This window comes from Dermacentor variabilis, chromosome 3 (genome assembly GCF_050947875.1).
Source record: "Dermacentor variabilis isolate Ectoservices chromosome 3, ASM5094787v1, whole genome shotgun sequence".
Taxonomy (NCBI): domain Eukaryota; kingdom Metazoa; phylum Arthropoda; class Arachnida; order Ixodida; family Ixodidae; genus Dermacentor; species Dermacentor variabilis.
Genome location: NC_134570.1, coordinates 127,718,349 through 127,735,192, shown reverse-complemented (window position 1 = coordinate 127,735,192; position 16,844 = coordinate 127,718,349). Strand labels below are relative to the sequence as shown.

Below are 16,844 nucleotides of genomic sequence, written 5' to 3'. Positions count from 1 at the left end.
GGAATACGTGATTCGGGAGCATCTAAGGACTCTGCACATACCAGTGTTAGCGGTAAACCCTTCACCTCCTCGTAAATACGGGCCAGTACGTGCCTGCAATAGGTGTGTGGATTGCTAACACTTACGCCGACTACGGCGGCGGCGTCGGCTGCTGCGCGGGAGCTGCCATGTGCGCTGCCGCAACAGATGGCGACGCCGGCTGCGGCTGGAGCTGCGACTCCCACGGGGGCGACGAACTCTACGACGAGCACGCCTAAACCAAACTACATTGCAGCTTTAAGCTCGCATGGACCACTAAAGGTACGAGCGACGCTCTCGGACGTGGACCGGGATCAAATGGAGTGCCAAGAAACCGACGAAGGGGATAGTATCATCCTACAAGACACCGATATGCCCGCCAAACGCGTCGTGCCGGAGGAGGACAAAGAAGGAGACTAGCAAATAGTGTTAACTGTTCGTCAGAGGAAGGCTCTCGCAAGAGCTGGAAGAAAAACCATGGGAGCAGGATGTGCCTACAACTCGTCGAGCCAGCACCTCGGACCAGCCACGAAACCACCGACGAAGAAAAAGCCACGAGCCAACACACTACCTCCGTTACCAAAGGAAGGCTTCAATATAGTAGTGCGACCACATCAAGGGCTACCAATTAAAGACTTGACGGCACCGCAGATTTCCGAAGCGGTCATCATAGCTACACAAACACAGGTGAGAGGGGAATACTTCCTTTTACGACTAAAGCGAGGATTAAACATCTTTATCTTATCTACCCTCAAACAAGAGGTAGCAGATATTGTCCGGAAGATAACGACGCTCGTTATCGACTGCAAACAGCACGCAGAAAAGTGCAGTGCACGTATGGACCCCGCACACGAGTGCGGAAACACTACAAGTCAACCTGCGAATCAGAACGCAAGGAGTGGAGATACTACGAGCGCGCATGCTCGGGAAAACTGACAGCGGTCATTACTTTCTATGGTCCCATGCCCATGATGCCATGTTTTTTCAACTACATAGGAGGAGAAATTCCCTGCTACCCATTCAAGCATGCTGTACAAACGTGCAACGCCTGCATACAAACAGGCCACAGGACGGACGTGTGCCCTCAGCCTCATGCCGCAGTATGCAGCAAATGCGGCACTAAGAATCCTGCAGAGCCGGAGCACCAATGTAAACCTACCTGCTCCACTTGTGGAGAGGAGCACCTTGCCGTTTCGAAGGACCGCAAGAAACGGAACAAACAGCCGCGGCAGAACAAAAAAATGCCTAGGAAATCTTCATCCAGACTACCCAAAACGCTTATCAAGGCGTCTGCACCAAGGCCATGGTGGTAAGACACGGACGAAACTGACGACGACGGATGGCCAACATTAAAGCGACAAGAAGACCTACAAGCGTTGTCGCCACGACGACAGCGATAACGATCAAGAGAGCGACCAAGACGATATAAGGACTCTGACTCTTCAGACCACCCCACTTTCTACCGCCTACCCATTCTTACAGGGTCCAGGCAAAGATGTCCCACTCCAACAGGGAAGAAGAAACCTGCCGACACAACAAGGTGAGCTGCGGGGGGATAGTTCATACCACGACTCCCAGAATACCAAAAAATCGTATTATAAGATAAGCAACTCAAGTGAAGCTTAGAACTTAGGCTGGAGATCGCCACACTCAAAAGCCAAAACTCAGAGCTAAGGCGGAACAAGCAAAACCCACACATGCAGCACAACAGGAACGCACCAAAGCGGCACCATCTACGGACCAAACGCTACAACTCCGAGTGCAACAGATGCAAAGCATTGAAAACTTCCAAGAACAACAATACGCTGATTTACAAAGACCTAAAGGATACGTACAAGAAACGCTAGCCCGACAAAGGCCACTACGTAAAGGAGCGAATAGCAACCTCAGCGCACCATCGGCTAGAAAAGCCATGAAAGATGTCATCTAGGACTCGACGGACGTCGAAATCGTGATGAACAATGGCCAGTAAAACACCCAGAGCCGGAGATACCGCTGAGATATGTCACTGGAACTGCCGCTCTTTCCAACGAAGAGTGGCAGCGCTACAGACATACATCGATTCGGTCATCAGCAAACCTGATATTATATGCCTCCAAGCAGTAGGGAAGGGTACAGTCAAGCTATGGGATTGCTACACAGTTACGAATGAGCAATACCCGCGGGTTGCTACATTAGTCCATAAAGGAATATTGGTGAGCTTACATTATGTCACTCAATGCGCAACCGAGCACCAAATTATTGAATTACCACATCGAAGAAAGGCAGAGCAAAGACCTTTATTTGCAACATGTACAGCCCTCGCAAGGAACGTAGACCGGACTTTGCGGCAATTATTGTGTACGCATTGGGCCTCATGGGAGGAAAAGGAAAATTCGTACACCTAGGCGACTTCAATGCTCCCCACACCAATTGTAGATACCGACGAGATACCCCCAAGGGCAGAATCCTTGTAGAAATTACAGACGAATATGATTGAGAACTAGTAACTATCCCGCTAACACCCAGTAGATTGGAAATAGCGTGTGCGGGGACACCTACCCTGACCTAACCTTCACGCTAAACATATCGGATGGACAATGGAGGAATTTAGACGAAAATCTGGGAAATTTCCGCTATATTATTAGCTATTGAATGACCACACCCCGGCTCAAACTTCCACTAAAGCTAGCCAGAGTCACAAACACGACGGCGTACAGAAAATATCCAATGTCAACACCATCACCCCCCAACACAGCTGAGGACTGGGCAAAGGAACTCAAGGTCGCGCTCGAAGCCACAACACGAAACATATCCATTAACGCGAGAACACCTTCAGTCGACCCACACCTCCTGCCCCTATGGAAGGCACGGCGCTGCTTAACCAAGCGCTGGAAAAATCACACTGACCAGAAAACTTAGGGCAAGAATAGCAACGTTAAAGGAACAAGCAAATGAGTATGCCAGACAGCTGCAAGCGGGAAATTGGCTCCAATTTTACGATTCACTGTGAGCGACGTTATCCACCGCTAAGACATGGGCTATCTTGCGTAGCATGATAGACCAGGACTCTACAAAGACGGCAACAACGAGAACGATAAGCACCTGAGTAGCTGAATACAAAGGTAACACCGATAAACTGATGCCAGGGACAAATACAGCGAAACAGGGGGCGATAGTGTCGAATCTCTCAGCTACAAAGGGCCGACAAACGAACCTCAAGATGAGTCCGTTACGGTTGCGGAACTATACGAAGCGGCACAGGATATCAGACTAAACGCAGCACCCGGAGGGGACGCCATTCCCAACGCAATCGTGCGCAACCTCAGCAATGAGCAACACGGACGACCACTCGACTACTTCAACAAGGGCAAATGGGAAACTGGTTCGATTCCACAGCAGTGGAAGGAATCCACCGTATCCTAATCCCTAAACTGGGAAAGCAGAAAACTATTTAGAACTTGGGGCCAATCTCACTTGCGTCATGTCTCGGGAAGCTGTTTGAAAAAGTGATACTCACCAGGTTAACCGTTATATCGAAAGTCACCACTTCCTATCGGTGTATATGTACGGTTTCCGCAAACACCTTTCAACACAGGATGTTTTCCTCAGGCTCAGAGATGAAGTAATAAACAAGGTGGTGACTGGAGAAGGAAACATAGTGGTGGCGTCGGACCTAAAGAGCGCAATCGACACTATGTCCCATAAGCTCATCATGGAGGAACTAGAAGAAATAGGATGCGGAAAGAAAATTTTTGACTACGCTAAATCCTTCTTAACCCTTAGGACTGCCATGATAGGTTTAGAAGATATGCAGAAGGGAACTATACTCTCGCCATTATTGTTTAACATTGTCATGCACAATTAGGCAAGAAGGTTGCATCAAAACCAAAACCTCAATTTCGCGCTCTATGCGGATGATATCACCTTATGGATGGACAAAGGATCGTTAGGCCACAAAGAAAACACCCTACAAGAAGCCATCAACACCATGCAACACTTCGTGACAAAACATGGCATGGCCTGTGCATCAGAAAAATCCGAATGGATCACAGTCCATGGACGAAACTGCCGTAACAGACCAAACGTACACCTCCAACTAGAGAACCGCATGTTTCCAGGAAAGACCAAGGTTCGTGTCTTGGGCCTCTGGATCTAAAAAAACAGGCAAGCGCATCACACCATCACGACCCTGAAAGCGACAACGAAGCAAATAGCAATACTAATAGGAAGAAACACAAAGATAGGGAGAGGCCTGTACAAAAGCGAAACGATACTACTCATTCAAGCATTTGTCAGCAGCCGGATAACATATGCTCTATCCTATAAAAACTTAAATCGCGCAGACGTCAAGATGGTGGACCAAATCATACACTGCGCGTACAAGGTGGCACTAGGATTACCAGTGAACACCGTCAATGAAACACTACACGACACAGGAGTTTACAACACTTTTGAAGAGCTCAAGGTAGCGGTTCTGATAACTCAGGTGGAGTGCCTGTATCTCACACAAGCCGGAGAACAACTACTGACTGAACTAAGATATTCGCTGAAACTGTAATATTGCAGTGATCAAATCCACCAGATACTAGGCCACATCAAGAAGAAAATACAAGCCACGCCGATACCAAAGAACATGAATCCCGAATACTCCAAAAACCGAAGGCAAGCCCGAGCCAAGCAAGTTATCAAAAGCTTTGGGACTAATCAAGAAGTCGAATACACGGACGCCGCTCAGACAGCTAAAGGACACGTCATAGTAGCAGTTCGCAACACGCAGCGGAAAAGAGCCGAGATAACGGCCTCGATAAACACAACACGCACAGCCACTGCCGAAGCTTCTGCAACCGCGATGGCAATCAAACGCAGCGACAGCGCCGGGCACTCGGTACTGGTTATCTCTGACTCTCAAGCAGCACGCAGAATGTACATTCAAGGCAAATTGCCACGAATCGCTCTGAGAATCTTAGGCGACGCACACTAAGAACATGCAATCATATGGTGTTCATGACACGAGGGCTTCTCCGACAAGCAGAAGGCACACTCCCTAGCTTGAGAACTCGCAAACCGAGCGGGCAACCACAGCCGTTTCCAAGATAGTCTGCTTACAGCCCAAGACATCCTGGAACATCAACGTCGCACGAGAGCGCGCCCTCACGAGAGAGCGCCCTCACGCGAGTAGCCAGTCGATAAAATGTGGTGCGCAACGACTCCGCCCCTATCTAACCCCTAAATCACTCAGAAAGACATTGTTTTTCAGTGCCTTCAACTTGAGGTTGAATCACCTTCCAACTATTGAAGGCATTGCGTTTAAATCAACATTTCAGAAGTTGATAATCATTCTCTTCTAACCATTGGCGATGCTCACACTAAAATACCTTCCATGTGGAAAGTACCAACAATTTGGGCTGGTTGGTTCATGATTACGAGCAATAAAAACAGCGCTAAACAACAAGACGAGTGAACGGACACAGACAACAGCGCTGACTAAGAACCAAAGTGTCTTTATTCTTTCAGTCAGCATATGTATACTCCGCTACTATCTCAAACCAGAGAATCAACAGAATTGGGCATGCGCAGGGGGTAGGGGGGGTGATTGCAATTAATGCGATATAAAAGCAATCTCCTTCGGGAGGAGAGAAATAGAGGGAAGACTTAAACATGCTTCGCAGCTAACATGAATGTGGAAAGCTCCGGAAATAAGGCGCAATAAGGGCACATAAGGCGAAATAACGCGAAATAAGGCCACATAAAGAGAACGTGCCGACTTTTGCGCTCGGAACTGTTTCGACAGGTCCGCTTCTACACCGACTGCTTGCAGGTTGTGAACCAGAACGAGCTGCATTTCCACAGTGCTCAGAAGAAGTTTCTTCAAGATTTGCAACTGGCGTCTCACACAGCCGACTTCCTGTGGGGCCACTTGGTGGTTCGACTGCCTAGGAGAGGACGTAGGAATCCGGGGCAAGGCCAAGAGGTAACGACATTCGGGGATGCCTCCATTCCAAACAATGTTGCTAATCTACTCAAGCTTGGTCCGAAATTTTGTGAGCACCCTGCTCTGGACAAAACGGAACTGCTCAGCCTCGTCAGGACAGCTGCTGGTAGAGCAAGAACAGATGAAGCTGACAGATGCATCAGAGAAGGTGTTGACTGCCTGCCCCAGCAGGATAAAAAAGGCAACACAGTTCGGCTTCACACAGCAGTAACCGTCCTTTGGGATGCGGAGCTCAAGCTGCTCCCATCCGACAAAGAAGGTGGTTTTGTCGTGATGCCTGGTGGCTTGTACAAGAGCAAAGCAGATTCGGCCATTCTAGGCAACTTCAAGGAAGTACATGGAGTGGCTCCTGCGAAGGTGAAAACAAGGTCTGTTCAGCTTTGCGAAAAAGCCGGACTCTCCAAGCTAGCCTCCTCCATAAAGGCCTGCAATGTAAGCAGTCTTTCTGTGTTTTTCAGCGCCAAGACACACAAGGAACTGTGCCCGTTTCGGGCCATTGTTTCGGAGCGGGGAACCTGGCAATGACAAGTGGGAGTATTCCTGCAAATGTTTTTGTGCCTCTTCGACATCGATGACCCCTTCCTCATAAAGACGCCAGGTACTGTCTCCACCTTTCTCCGTGAGGAATGTCCAAAGGCTGTCCGAGCCTTTTCCGTGAACATCAAGGACTTATACTGCTATTTGCCTCAATAAGATGTATGCATTGAAGTCGGCCATTGCATTGACAAATATGGTGTTCGTAGGTTTCAGAATGCATGTGGTATCAATGCCGACAAGCTTTTAGAGCTTTTAAGGTTTTACATGCTTTCCACTTTCGTTTCCATGGAGGATAAGCTTTTTATACAGAAGAAAGGTGTGTGCATCGGTTCATTTATAGCCCCTGTTCTTAGTGACATTTTATTAGCCAGCTATGACCGCAATCTTGGAACTAAGCTCAGCCAGACAAGCACTGTAAAACTGATGCGATACGTCGATGACTTTTGAATTTTTTACAGTACTAACACTACTGACGCGCAGCCTGCTGCTGCTGCTATATCTGACCTGTTTCGCATAGTTTTAGATTCCTTTGCATTGACCACGGAGCATCCGTCAGGCAACAAGCTCCGTTTCTTAGACTTGGAGCTATCGTTCTCAAGCAATCATGTATGCTGGGGTTACGCTCCTCGGTCTCATAAGAGCCTTCTCCCCTTTTCGTCCGAGCACTGAAAGATAGTCAAGCGCGGTAATGCAAGATCTTGCATGAAGGCGGCCCTCATCAGGTCTTGTGACCACCAAGTGGATGCAAGCTTCGAAAAGCAAGTAGCTAGGTTGAAGCTCGCAGGTTTCCCCGTACAGTTTTTGACCAGCATTGCTGAAAGCCTTGCAACAAGCCTTAAAGGAAAGTAGTCGGCAGCTGCTCAATCTGAGAATCACTCACGGCAAATTGTTGCGGTTATACCATATGTGCACCAGGTTGCCCGTAATCTCAAAAAGGTTGTCAGCAGGGCAGGCGTTCAGTAGCCTGCCGTTAAGTAAGTTAAAAATAAGTTAAGTAGCCTGTGCCATCAAGTCAATCGGGTAACCGAGAACAACAAAAAAAGTTGTAAAAAGCAGCACAGACAGAGGTTTGTTAGTGACTGTTGTGACTGTGTGGTGTATCAGATTCCCCTTTCATGCAAGCGTTTTTACATCGGGCCAAACGGGGCGCTGCATCAATGACCGCATGCGCGAGCACTCAAACAAAGTTCAAAAACGAGTTAAAGATAGTCAGTTATCACTGCATTGCAATGAATGCGGCTGCAAGCCGTCTTTCAAATATTTGACCTACCTGTCAAAATACCGCGATGACCGCGCACGCCTTATTTCCGAAGCTTTCCACATTCATGTTAGCGGCGATGCATGTGTAAGCCTTCCCTCTATTTCTTTCCTTGCGAAGGAGATGGCCTTCCTATCGCATTAATTGAGATCCCCCCCTGCGCATGCCCAATTATATATATATATATATATATATATATATATATATATATATATATATATATATATATATATATATATATATATATATATATATAGCGAGAGAGAGAGACGCAGGACTATACAAAAGCAACACATATATGTACGTGTGATTTGCAACACCTTTTTCTCTCTGAAGCTCTTCTGTCTTATCGGTTGTAACAGAAGTATATCACCATGGCGTAAGTGTATATATATATATATATATATATATGCATACATACGTGTGCTTGTTTATCTTTTTCAGGTGTTGGCGTTTAACCAGCTAACAGATGTTCAAAGTTGACGCTAAGCGCCAGAAGCGCCTTCATGTACCATAATATTCTCACTCTCTCTCGCTGATTCTATATGTTGTCTATGTTGAAGCCGAAATGGGTGTAATCAGATTTTATGAGGGACGCGAATAGTGTTGTATATTCTCGGAGACACGCGAGCACCAGTGATTACGAAGAAATTTTCGACAAATTCGATTTATCCTGATAAATCACGCTCTACAAGTTTTGTATAAATATCTGACACGCTTGACCCGCAGATCCGATTTTGGCAATCGACGCATGTGCTCGTCACTATCGTTTTTCTCGAGGGCAACTAATTGTTGGGGGAACTGGTTCGCCCGAGAAACAATTCGTTTTGTGAGTTGTCGGTGCCGCGGTCTAATTCTTCACCATCGGGACAACATGACAGTATATTCTTTTTCTTTTTCAGAGAGGCATATCACAGTAGAAACGCCACAACTCCAAAGAATCGTTACAGAACTGCCAACAGCACAAATTCTTGCCGTGTATACGTAAGTAGTTTGCAACCAAGTTGCTGCCACCACTCAGTAATGGTAAAAATTCTTTAACATTAAATTCCCGCGTGACTTGCCCTATTAGAATCATGGTCCGGCCACTTCGGTGTTCATCCGCCTTCAGCACACAAGTGTAAGGAGCAGTTGGTAAAGTCCACAGCGACTAAAACGCGATACTCGGACCGCATAGCTGCCGGCGCATTTTGCGTTACAGGTGAGCGCTGAGTGATTGCTGAGGGAATGCATGCATGTCAGAATGCATCAGAATAACTATGGGTTTCATGTGGCACAAACTAGTATCAGCTCGATGTCACCAGCACTCACTGGTGGCACAAAATGTACCAAGATTCCACGCGCTCAGAGTATCGCGTTTCAGTTGCGAAGCACTGTACATAACTGCTTGTTGCAAAATTGTAATTTTTCTTAGAGTACACACACGCTTCAGTCAAGTCGTTAAGAGAGCACGTACGATTATGGTGTAATGGTATTTAATGGCATAAATACCATTAAAGAGAGCAGCAGGTTTTCAAGTTCCAAAAATCCGAGGACACCTAAGCGCGTGTGAGTTGTGAATGCGAAACGATTAGTGTCCAATTTGATGCCGCTGAGCAGTCCTTCGAATTTTCTGCTTCGAGGAATGTACCATAACGGTACGTGCTGCCCAAGCGAGCAAGCAGCAGCAGCCTGCGGGGCCCGCGCCGCATGCCGCCGACGCCCTGCGCGACGAGAGGCCGAGGAAACAGGAGCTGTCACGAAGGCCGGCAGGTGCTCGCCGCAGCTAAGCCCAGCGGCGTTAGAGAGAGACAGAGAGATACGGACCGCGCACCCGCTTTTGAGAGCAAGACGGCAGCATCAGCGGCACCCGCACGCGCACGTCACGCGACTGTCTTGCCGACTACAACCCGTCTCGCCCCGCCGCGTCGTGTCACTGCATGTGCTCCGTCGAGACGCACTCGTGACGTGGCGTCGCAGCCAATGGGAATCTAAGTAGCCGCTCCGCTGCTACAGACGCCGGCGTTTTTGCTCAATGGGTCATCTGATGTTATCGCATCAATAAAGCTGAAAAGATATCCTCACTAGAAGTTCAAGAGTTCACTGTTAAAACAAAAAACTTATGACGCTCGCGAAGATAGTTTTCAAATCAAAGGGGTCGGAAACTTGAAATGTATCGAACTTTGAGGCGGTACATTTTTAAATATTGACAAGTGTACTTGTTTATCTTTCACCAGTGGCCGCTTTTCACCGGGTAACAAATGTTAGGTGTCATCGCTTGACGCAGGACGCGTCAGCATGTATGGGAAGTTTCTCGAATGTTATCGGTGGCTCTATCCGTTGTCTGCTGTCACGGAACCTTGTTTGATCTGATTGTATGTGCGACGCCAATTCTGTAGTACTTTCTGGAAGACACGCGGGCACCAGGGATTATTCTGGAACCTTCGATGACTCATGTATAAAAGCCGACGCACTTGTCCCACAAATTAGATTTTCGACGATCGCCGACTGTATTCGCCACTGTCGTTCCTCTTTAATGTAGCCTGTTTTTGAGGGCAGTTCGCCCAATAAAACGCTAGTTTCACCATTCGTAGTTTTGCTGCTCGCTTCACCGTCACTACCACGTGTCAATATTAACGTGTGACATTCTGATGTCGCCAAACTTCTTGCGCCAGAACAGTTTCTTGAGTCTCCTTCGCTCTTTTGAATCCATGTCGAAGCAGCGAAGTTGTATGTTTGTATATATTTTCACCCAGCGTGAACGCCAAAAGAATCAATCTATTGATACGTGTTGAAACCTGCTGGGCACAAAACAAGGAATGTGAATGCGCAACCTTCGGGGAGTCTTTAATTTCATGCTAATGTTTGGCAAATCTACGCAAACAATTCGTCGCACCTTCTATGAAGCTCATCCTCAGCTGAGAAATTCATCGTCATTACTAACACAATCATTGTCATCATCATAAGGAGCAGCTGCAGCCTGCTTTTGTCTGCTACAAGACGAAGAACTTTCCCAGTGATCTGCAATTATATGTCTTGTGTAGCGGCGTGGTTCAATCTTCTTCGTACAAATTTTATTATTTCACTACACCACCTTGTTCTCTTCTGTCCTTGACATCGCATCCATTGACATCGCAATCCTTGACCACAGTGGCACATATCGAAATATGCGTAGTATAGTCGCCATGTTTGGTTCACATATTAAAGCCACGGGAACCTGGTATTTGAACATTCATTGCCGAAAATCCGCGAGGCGGCCTCGTAGGCCTCTGGCATTCCACTGCATTATTGCAGATCTTCGTAATTGGTTTTCAAAAGATAGCGCCATGATGCCTTGTTGTAGAGCCGCGAAGAGTGGTTCCAAAGCTTCTAGAACATGTAGCGCGGTCTTAGCAACTGGCGTCTGTAGTCCGCAGAGAAGTGAACGCATCGTAGTTATGAGGTGTTTCAGCATACTTCGTTCATTTTCATTTTCTTTCTTATCATCCTCAACCACTTTTGCAGGCACATCACCCGACGCATTCAAGCCTGTTTGCTTGGATGGGAGCGACGGCCATTCAATGTCAGAGTCGGTTGGCGGAAGCGTCGTTTTGTGCTGCGCATGTGTTCCACGTACTGCTGCCGAAGAAGGTATATCGGGCCCGCAACTTTGTTGCAGGAGCCAACTTGGCAAGCGAGAAGTTAAGCATGCGCCTGATGGTCCATCTATTCGGGAAATACTCTTGTCTTGCTGTCGTCTGTGTCGCGATCGGCGCCTGCGGCGGCGTATCGATGTAGCAGCCTGTCTGTGAGTGTAGTTGTCCGCACCATCTTTCAAAGCACTGATATTTCGTCCTTGATTTTCTGGTAGTCATTTGATGTCGCTTCATGTGGACCGGCGTAATTTGGACCTTTTGGGTAAGTAGCATCGCAGCTATCATTTTGATGGGCCCCTCCACACTGTTGGCATGTTACGCCGCCCTTGCGAGCTGCGCTTACGTGTCCTATTTTGAAACACTTCCAACAAAGCACCATTTTTGGCACGTAAGGGCGCACACGGTGTCTTACGTATCCAACTTTTACGTAGTCAGGTAATGTTTCAGAGTCAAAGACTAGTTTAATCCACTGGGATTGACCGAAGCGGTGAACCTGCACTATTCGTGCGGTAGAATTCAAAAGCCTCTCGAGATCAGTGTCTGTGACTTCGTTTGTCCACGTCAGACATAACGCCAGTGGAGGTTCCTTTTCCATACTCCCAAAAAAGGAGCGCACTGGGATGTTTCCTAGTAGCGTGGCTGCCTTTAGCGTATCCAGAATTGACTTGTTCACGTCAACCGAGAGGATGGTCCTCCGCGCGTTAGTACTGATCTCGCTGACTTCGCCTGGAGCAATTCGCTCAAAATACTCTGTCAAGCTCTGCCTGTTCAACGTATTGAGATCGTGGGTAGCTGCGGTAGAGAAGCAAGCAACAGGGAATGGTTGCTTACCAGTGTCCTACCTGGGCAATGATTGACTGTCTGTTGATGTCCTCCTGAGTTTTTTTTCACATATTTCACACTTACCTGCGGCAAGTTTGAAATCGTTATCTGATTCCATTTCTTTGACCGTTCAGCTGTCGGAAGATTCAAGGGCGATAGTGGAAGGGCCAGTGTGGTCCCTTGTCTTCGATGCAGCCAGTGGTGGACGACCCGGGTCAAACGCTTGGTTGGGATTCCTGTCCTCCGTGCCGGAGGATGACATAGTGCCCTTTGCACAATCCCCGATGTCGAAACACGGCCGGGACACAGGAAAATGAAGAGACCACAGCTACAGGCGTTCTTCTCTGTAAAGGCAGCATCTGTTACACAGGCCTGTGTGACTCCACCATTGGTCCTTCTACCTTAACGCACTAGACGTACGCACGTGTAACGCAGCATTTCGGTACAACTAAATTAAATTAAGTGTGTTTTCCACGCATTCGACCATTCTGGCCTTCGGAAACAACTTGAAGTACGCCTGCGCGCGCGCGGCTCGGGTCACAGTGTATTGAATTTCTAGCTTAATAATAAACGCGTCATAGATACATCAATCCGTGAAGTGAGGACAGAAATAAACTGTATTTTGCTTTCGCTTATATGATTTCGAGGACGAGGCTGAAAAATGTTTTCTAAAAATTTTCATTCCCCTTGTTTTTCAACTACGAGTATTAGGAACCCATATAAACCCGATCGGTCCGTCATATTTTCACTCCGGAGCTAAATTTCAACCAAAAGACAAATTATTCTAAAGACTGAACTTGAACCTGAACCGAACCCTAAAACTTTTCGGTTCGACACCCTCAATTATACTAGCTGACGCTGCCACGTGCAAGTCTCGTCTGAGCTATGTGTGCCCACGCAACACGCACAATGCGGCAGCCCGGACTGGAGAGAACGGTATCCGACAAAACAAATGTTCACTGAGTCACTGAGACTGTTAAGAGTTCAAAATAGCCACGCACTAAAAGTATACTAGCTTGTTTACCGCATTGTTGACATTCTCTTGTAATTATTTGAAAAGAACCCATGAAAAACAGCGCCCGTATTCACAAAGACCTCTTAGGCTAGGATTGTTTCGCAAGGGCAAATTCCAAACCATATGCTTACGCCCGGCGTATTGTTAACAAGTTTGGCCAGCCACTTGCAAAAAAATCGCTTGCGATAGAAATGCCCCAGATCTCTTAAGCTGGTCGCGCCTTTTGAGGTGCGAAGCATGCTCCAGGGATTAGCTAGTAGTTGAGCCTTTATTGTCTCTGAATGCCCGTTATTGCCTCCGACAAACAAACAAACATTAAAAAAATACCCTGCTCCTACACACATCTCGTAATCCGCAGGACGTTCTATCTAACCTGTGTGAAGCCTTAAAATAGTCAAATATGTGTCACGAGAAGGCAACCAACTAAGCATTGTTCACTCTCACCTGGAGCAACTCACTCAGGTATTTTACAGTGAGCTTAGGTATAGCTAGTTGCGCTAAATAATAATCAACTTTTAAATAATCGCTTTAGATGAAAAAAATCTTGAAGGAGGTAGTTGTAGAGCCTATAGACAAGTATCAAAATAATTTCATTCCATTAGGACATCTGCCATAGCTTCATTTTTTACGAGCTACCAAGAAAGCGTGTGAGACAAGGCGCTAACACGCCGTGACATTAATGCTTCAAAACATTCAGCTTTATTTTGTTTGAGTTTCGCGTAAGGTGACCAGCCAGAGAGCGCACACCTTTTCATGTTCTTGCCTGCTATAGCCAATGCTCAGCTGTGTATAGAATAAATACTTTTTATATTTATTTTGTTGATCTTGACATTTTTCTTATGTCGCTGTAATTGCATTATTCAGAGCTTCGCATTGTACCTTAGTAACTTTCTCACATCGTTCAAGTCATTCTCTCCGTTTTGTTTTGAACTTTACTTGCGCCTTCTCGAATGTAAACTGTTCTTTCGCGAAATTGTCCTTCTAAAATGTTCTTTTTTGTGTGAAATGCCCAACAATTATTTTCATGTCTTCCTTCTGTTTTTATTTGCGCTCCCTTATAGTTCTTTTCTTTCTTAAACTTTTGTTACTGTATCCTTGTTCCCAGACACGTTATATAAACCAATAATTATCACTGGTGCTATGCGTACTTCATTTCTATTTTGTGTCATTCTTTCTCAATTGTCAACGTACACATTTAAATCAATACGCAGATTATTATTATCACGATCAAAACTATAGCTAGATGCGCGTCAAACTGTACCTCTTTCCACTGTCGCAAATGTATTGCCCATCGTAAAGACGCTGCTGCATGCCGACGAGCAAGTAGAACAGACTCTATAAAGAAACAAGCAGCACCAGTACCTGACAAGTACGAGCGCTTGGAATAGCGAACTTGCCCTGTAGAATCCTGTAGAAGCACATGAAGCAACAAGTAGCTTAACAAATTATTTATGTATTGAATTACGCCATGGGATTCCTTAATAATAAAAGCGTCCTCACTTGATTTATCAATTCCTTTCAAACGCGTTCCCTAGTAAGAGCCCCATTAGAGAGACACTTAAAGGATTTCAGGGCCCCAAAAACATCGTCGTGATCACTGCGCATACGCGAGTTACAAAGTGTCTTTGTGCCTCAGTTGAGGACTTTAATAAGACCAGCGGGCCACCCAAAACCTGCTGCAAAAGCTTTGCGTCGGCATTACCTCAAATCAGTGTGCTAACATTACTTGAAACATTATTAGATTCAGCAGCACGGAGGATCGCGTGTGTTGGCATGGGTTTATGGTTACAATCGACTCGTAAACTGACCGATCCGTGATGAGCGTAGGAAATTAGGATGAAAGCTGTCGCTTTCGCTTTTTGTACGCCATAAAGATTGAGGCCTGTTCGACGCTTATTCCTATTATATATGTTCTCACGCGTCAGCTTGGCCCTCCCAGGTTCTACCTGTAAGGCCAGTAGATTTTTTGTCGTTTTGTTGAGGGGACAGATGCTATTTGCGTTCGTGGTCATACGATAGCAAACATACTATAATTTCACCTAGTTTATTAATCGTTATTGACAATAACAACTCATCGGATCCCAACAGTATATTTATTGTATTTTTTATGATTGTAATTGGTTTGCTTTTTATCTATACTACCACTGTATCCAAAATAAGCCAAAAGCAGCTACAGAACTTGTCGCCGCTGCCCATCTTAATTCTCTCTTGCCCAAAGCTATTTGAGGCGCAAATTGTAAACCTTCGTATTTTTGTCTATTTGGCACATCATGACAGGATTAGAATAAGTACTGGCAATGCTACCTTTAGTATATTAAATAGCTTTAAAAGCTACTCCAAGTGACAATTTGAAGCAATATTTCGCAAACTAACCACAATGGTTTCTGCATAAGCAGGAACCAAAAATGAACCATATTGTGGCGTCTTGTGCCATACAATTCAGGTAAAGAGCTACGTGAGCTTTAGAAAAAACCAGCACATAGCACACTAAGTGTTATCTTTAACTAAAACATGAAACATTACAATCAGCAGCTGTTGACCTCAAAAACATGAACACATGATGCCTTTGGATATATTTTTTGAAATGTTGACTATGTATTTTTCAGTGCGGAGATTGGGTGAGCGACATGTGCGAAAATAAATGCGTATGCCGAACTACAAATGGCGACGAGCCTTTTCTTTGCATTTTGAATGAAGAAGCAGATTTCTACAAGGAAGCATCAAGATACGCATAACTGACCATTTACAACACTATACAACGCACGCTTTCACTATACATCCACGTGCTAATACGGCTTCGCAATAAACACTTCTGTCTGGGACACCCATAAAAATGGAACCTTTGGTGTTACTTATTTCTTAAGTAGAATACAGTGTAAAAATGAACAGATATTTTGTCATGGCCTCACGCTCACCTTGCTTCATGCTGCGTTCTACAAAGATGAAACGTTAGCACTTCCAGAGGATAAATAATTTCTGAGTTCACAGTACTGCTGTGTTCTCTTATATTTTGGGAGGAGTGAAGCTACAACTACCTGCAAAATTAGCATCGCAAGAAAATAGCTACCTTTAGATGCACCTTGGATGGCGGCATGCAGATATAATGTTTTCATATATTTGATCCGCGAAAATATACACACCGCATCAAATATTTGTACTTATCTGCGGGCTATCGCCATTTTTTGCCTCCTGCGGCTTCCAATTCCTGTTCCCTGCTTCCTGCAAGAATATGTTTTCTTCATTCCGCACATATTAATATAGTGGAAGCAAATTTGCAGGTTTGAGGAGCGGGACGCATGGACAAGTTCGCAGCCACAGAGTCAGCACCACTTGCACTCCAAGATCTGTATGCACTATTATTGTTTCCGTAACTCTGCTCCTACCATGTCACTGCGCGCGCTCTATGATAATTAACGCGCCTGATTTAGTATTTCCTCTTCTGTAAAGTATTGTTCGTTCGCTAGATGTGCTCATAGAAGGATTGGACTTTGTGGAAAGATTCAAGGGCAAATATTCGTCGTCCTGTTTGTATTGGTCGTAGTATTTATTGTATAATAATTTTGGGGCTTACGAAATAATTTGCCATTTTTTTGCCCTTATTATCCC

General features: G+C 45.8%; 1 protein-coding gene across 1 annotated transcript in view; it reads left to right on the top strand.

The window, feature by feature from the left end:
* The window catches only part of LOC142574168 (uncharacterized), a 62,341-nt gene extending 46,288 nt beyond the window's left edge, over positions 1 to 16,053 (top strand). The window contains exons 3-4 of the mRNA XM_075683320.1: positions 8,690 to 8,771; positions 15,845 to 16,053. Coding sequence (XP_075539435.1) covers positions 8,690 to 8,771; positions 15,845 to 15,973 — 211 coding nt within the window. The 3' untranslated portion in view covers positions 15,974 to 16,053. The remainder of the gene's footprint in view (positions 1 to 8,689; positions 8,772 to 15,844) is intronic.
* Positions 16,054 to 16,844: the final 791 nt, after the last annotated feature.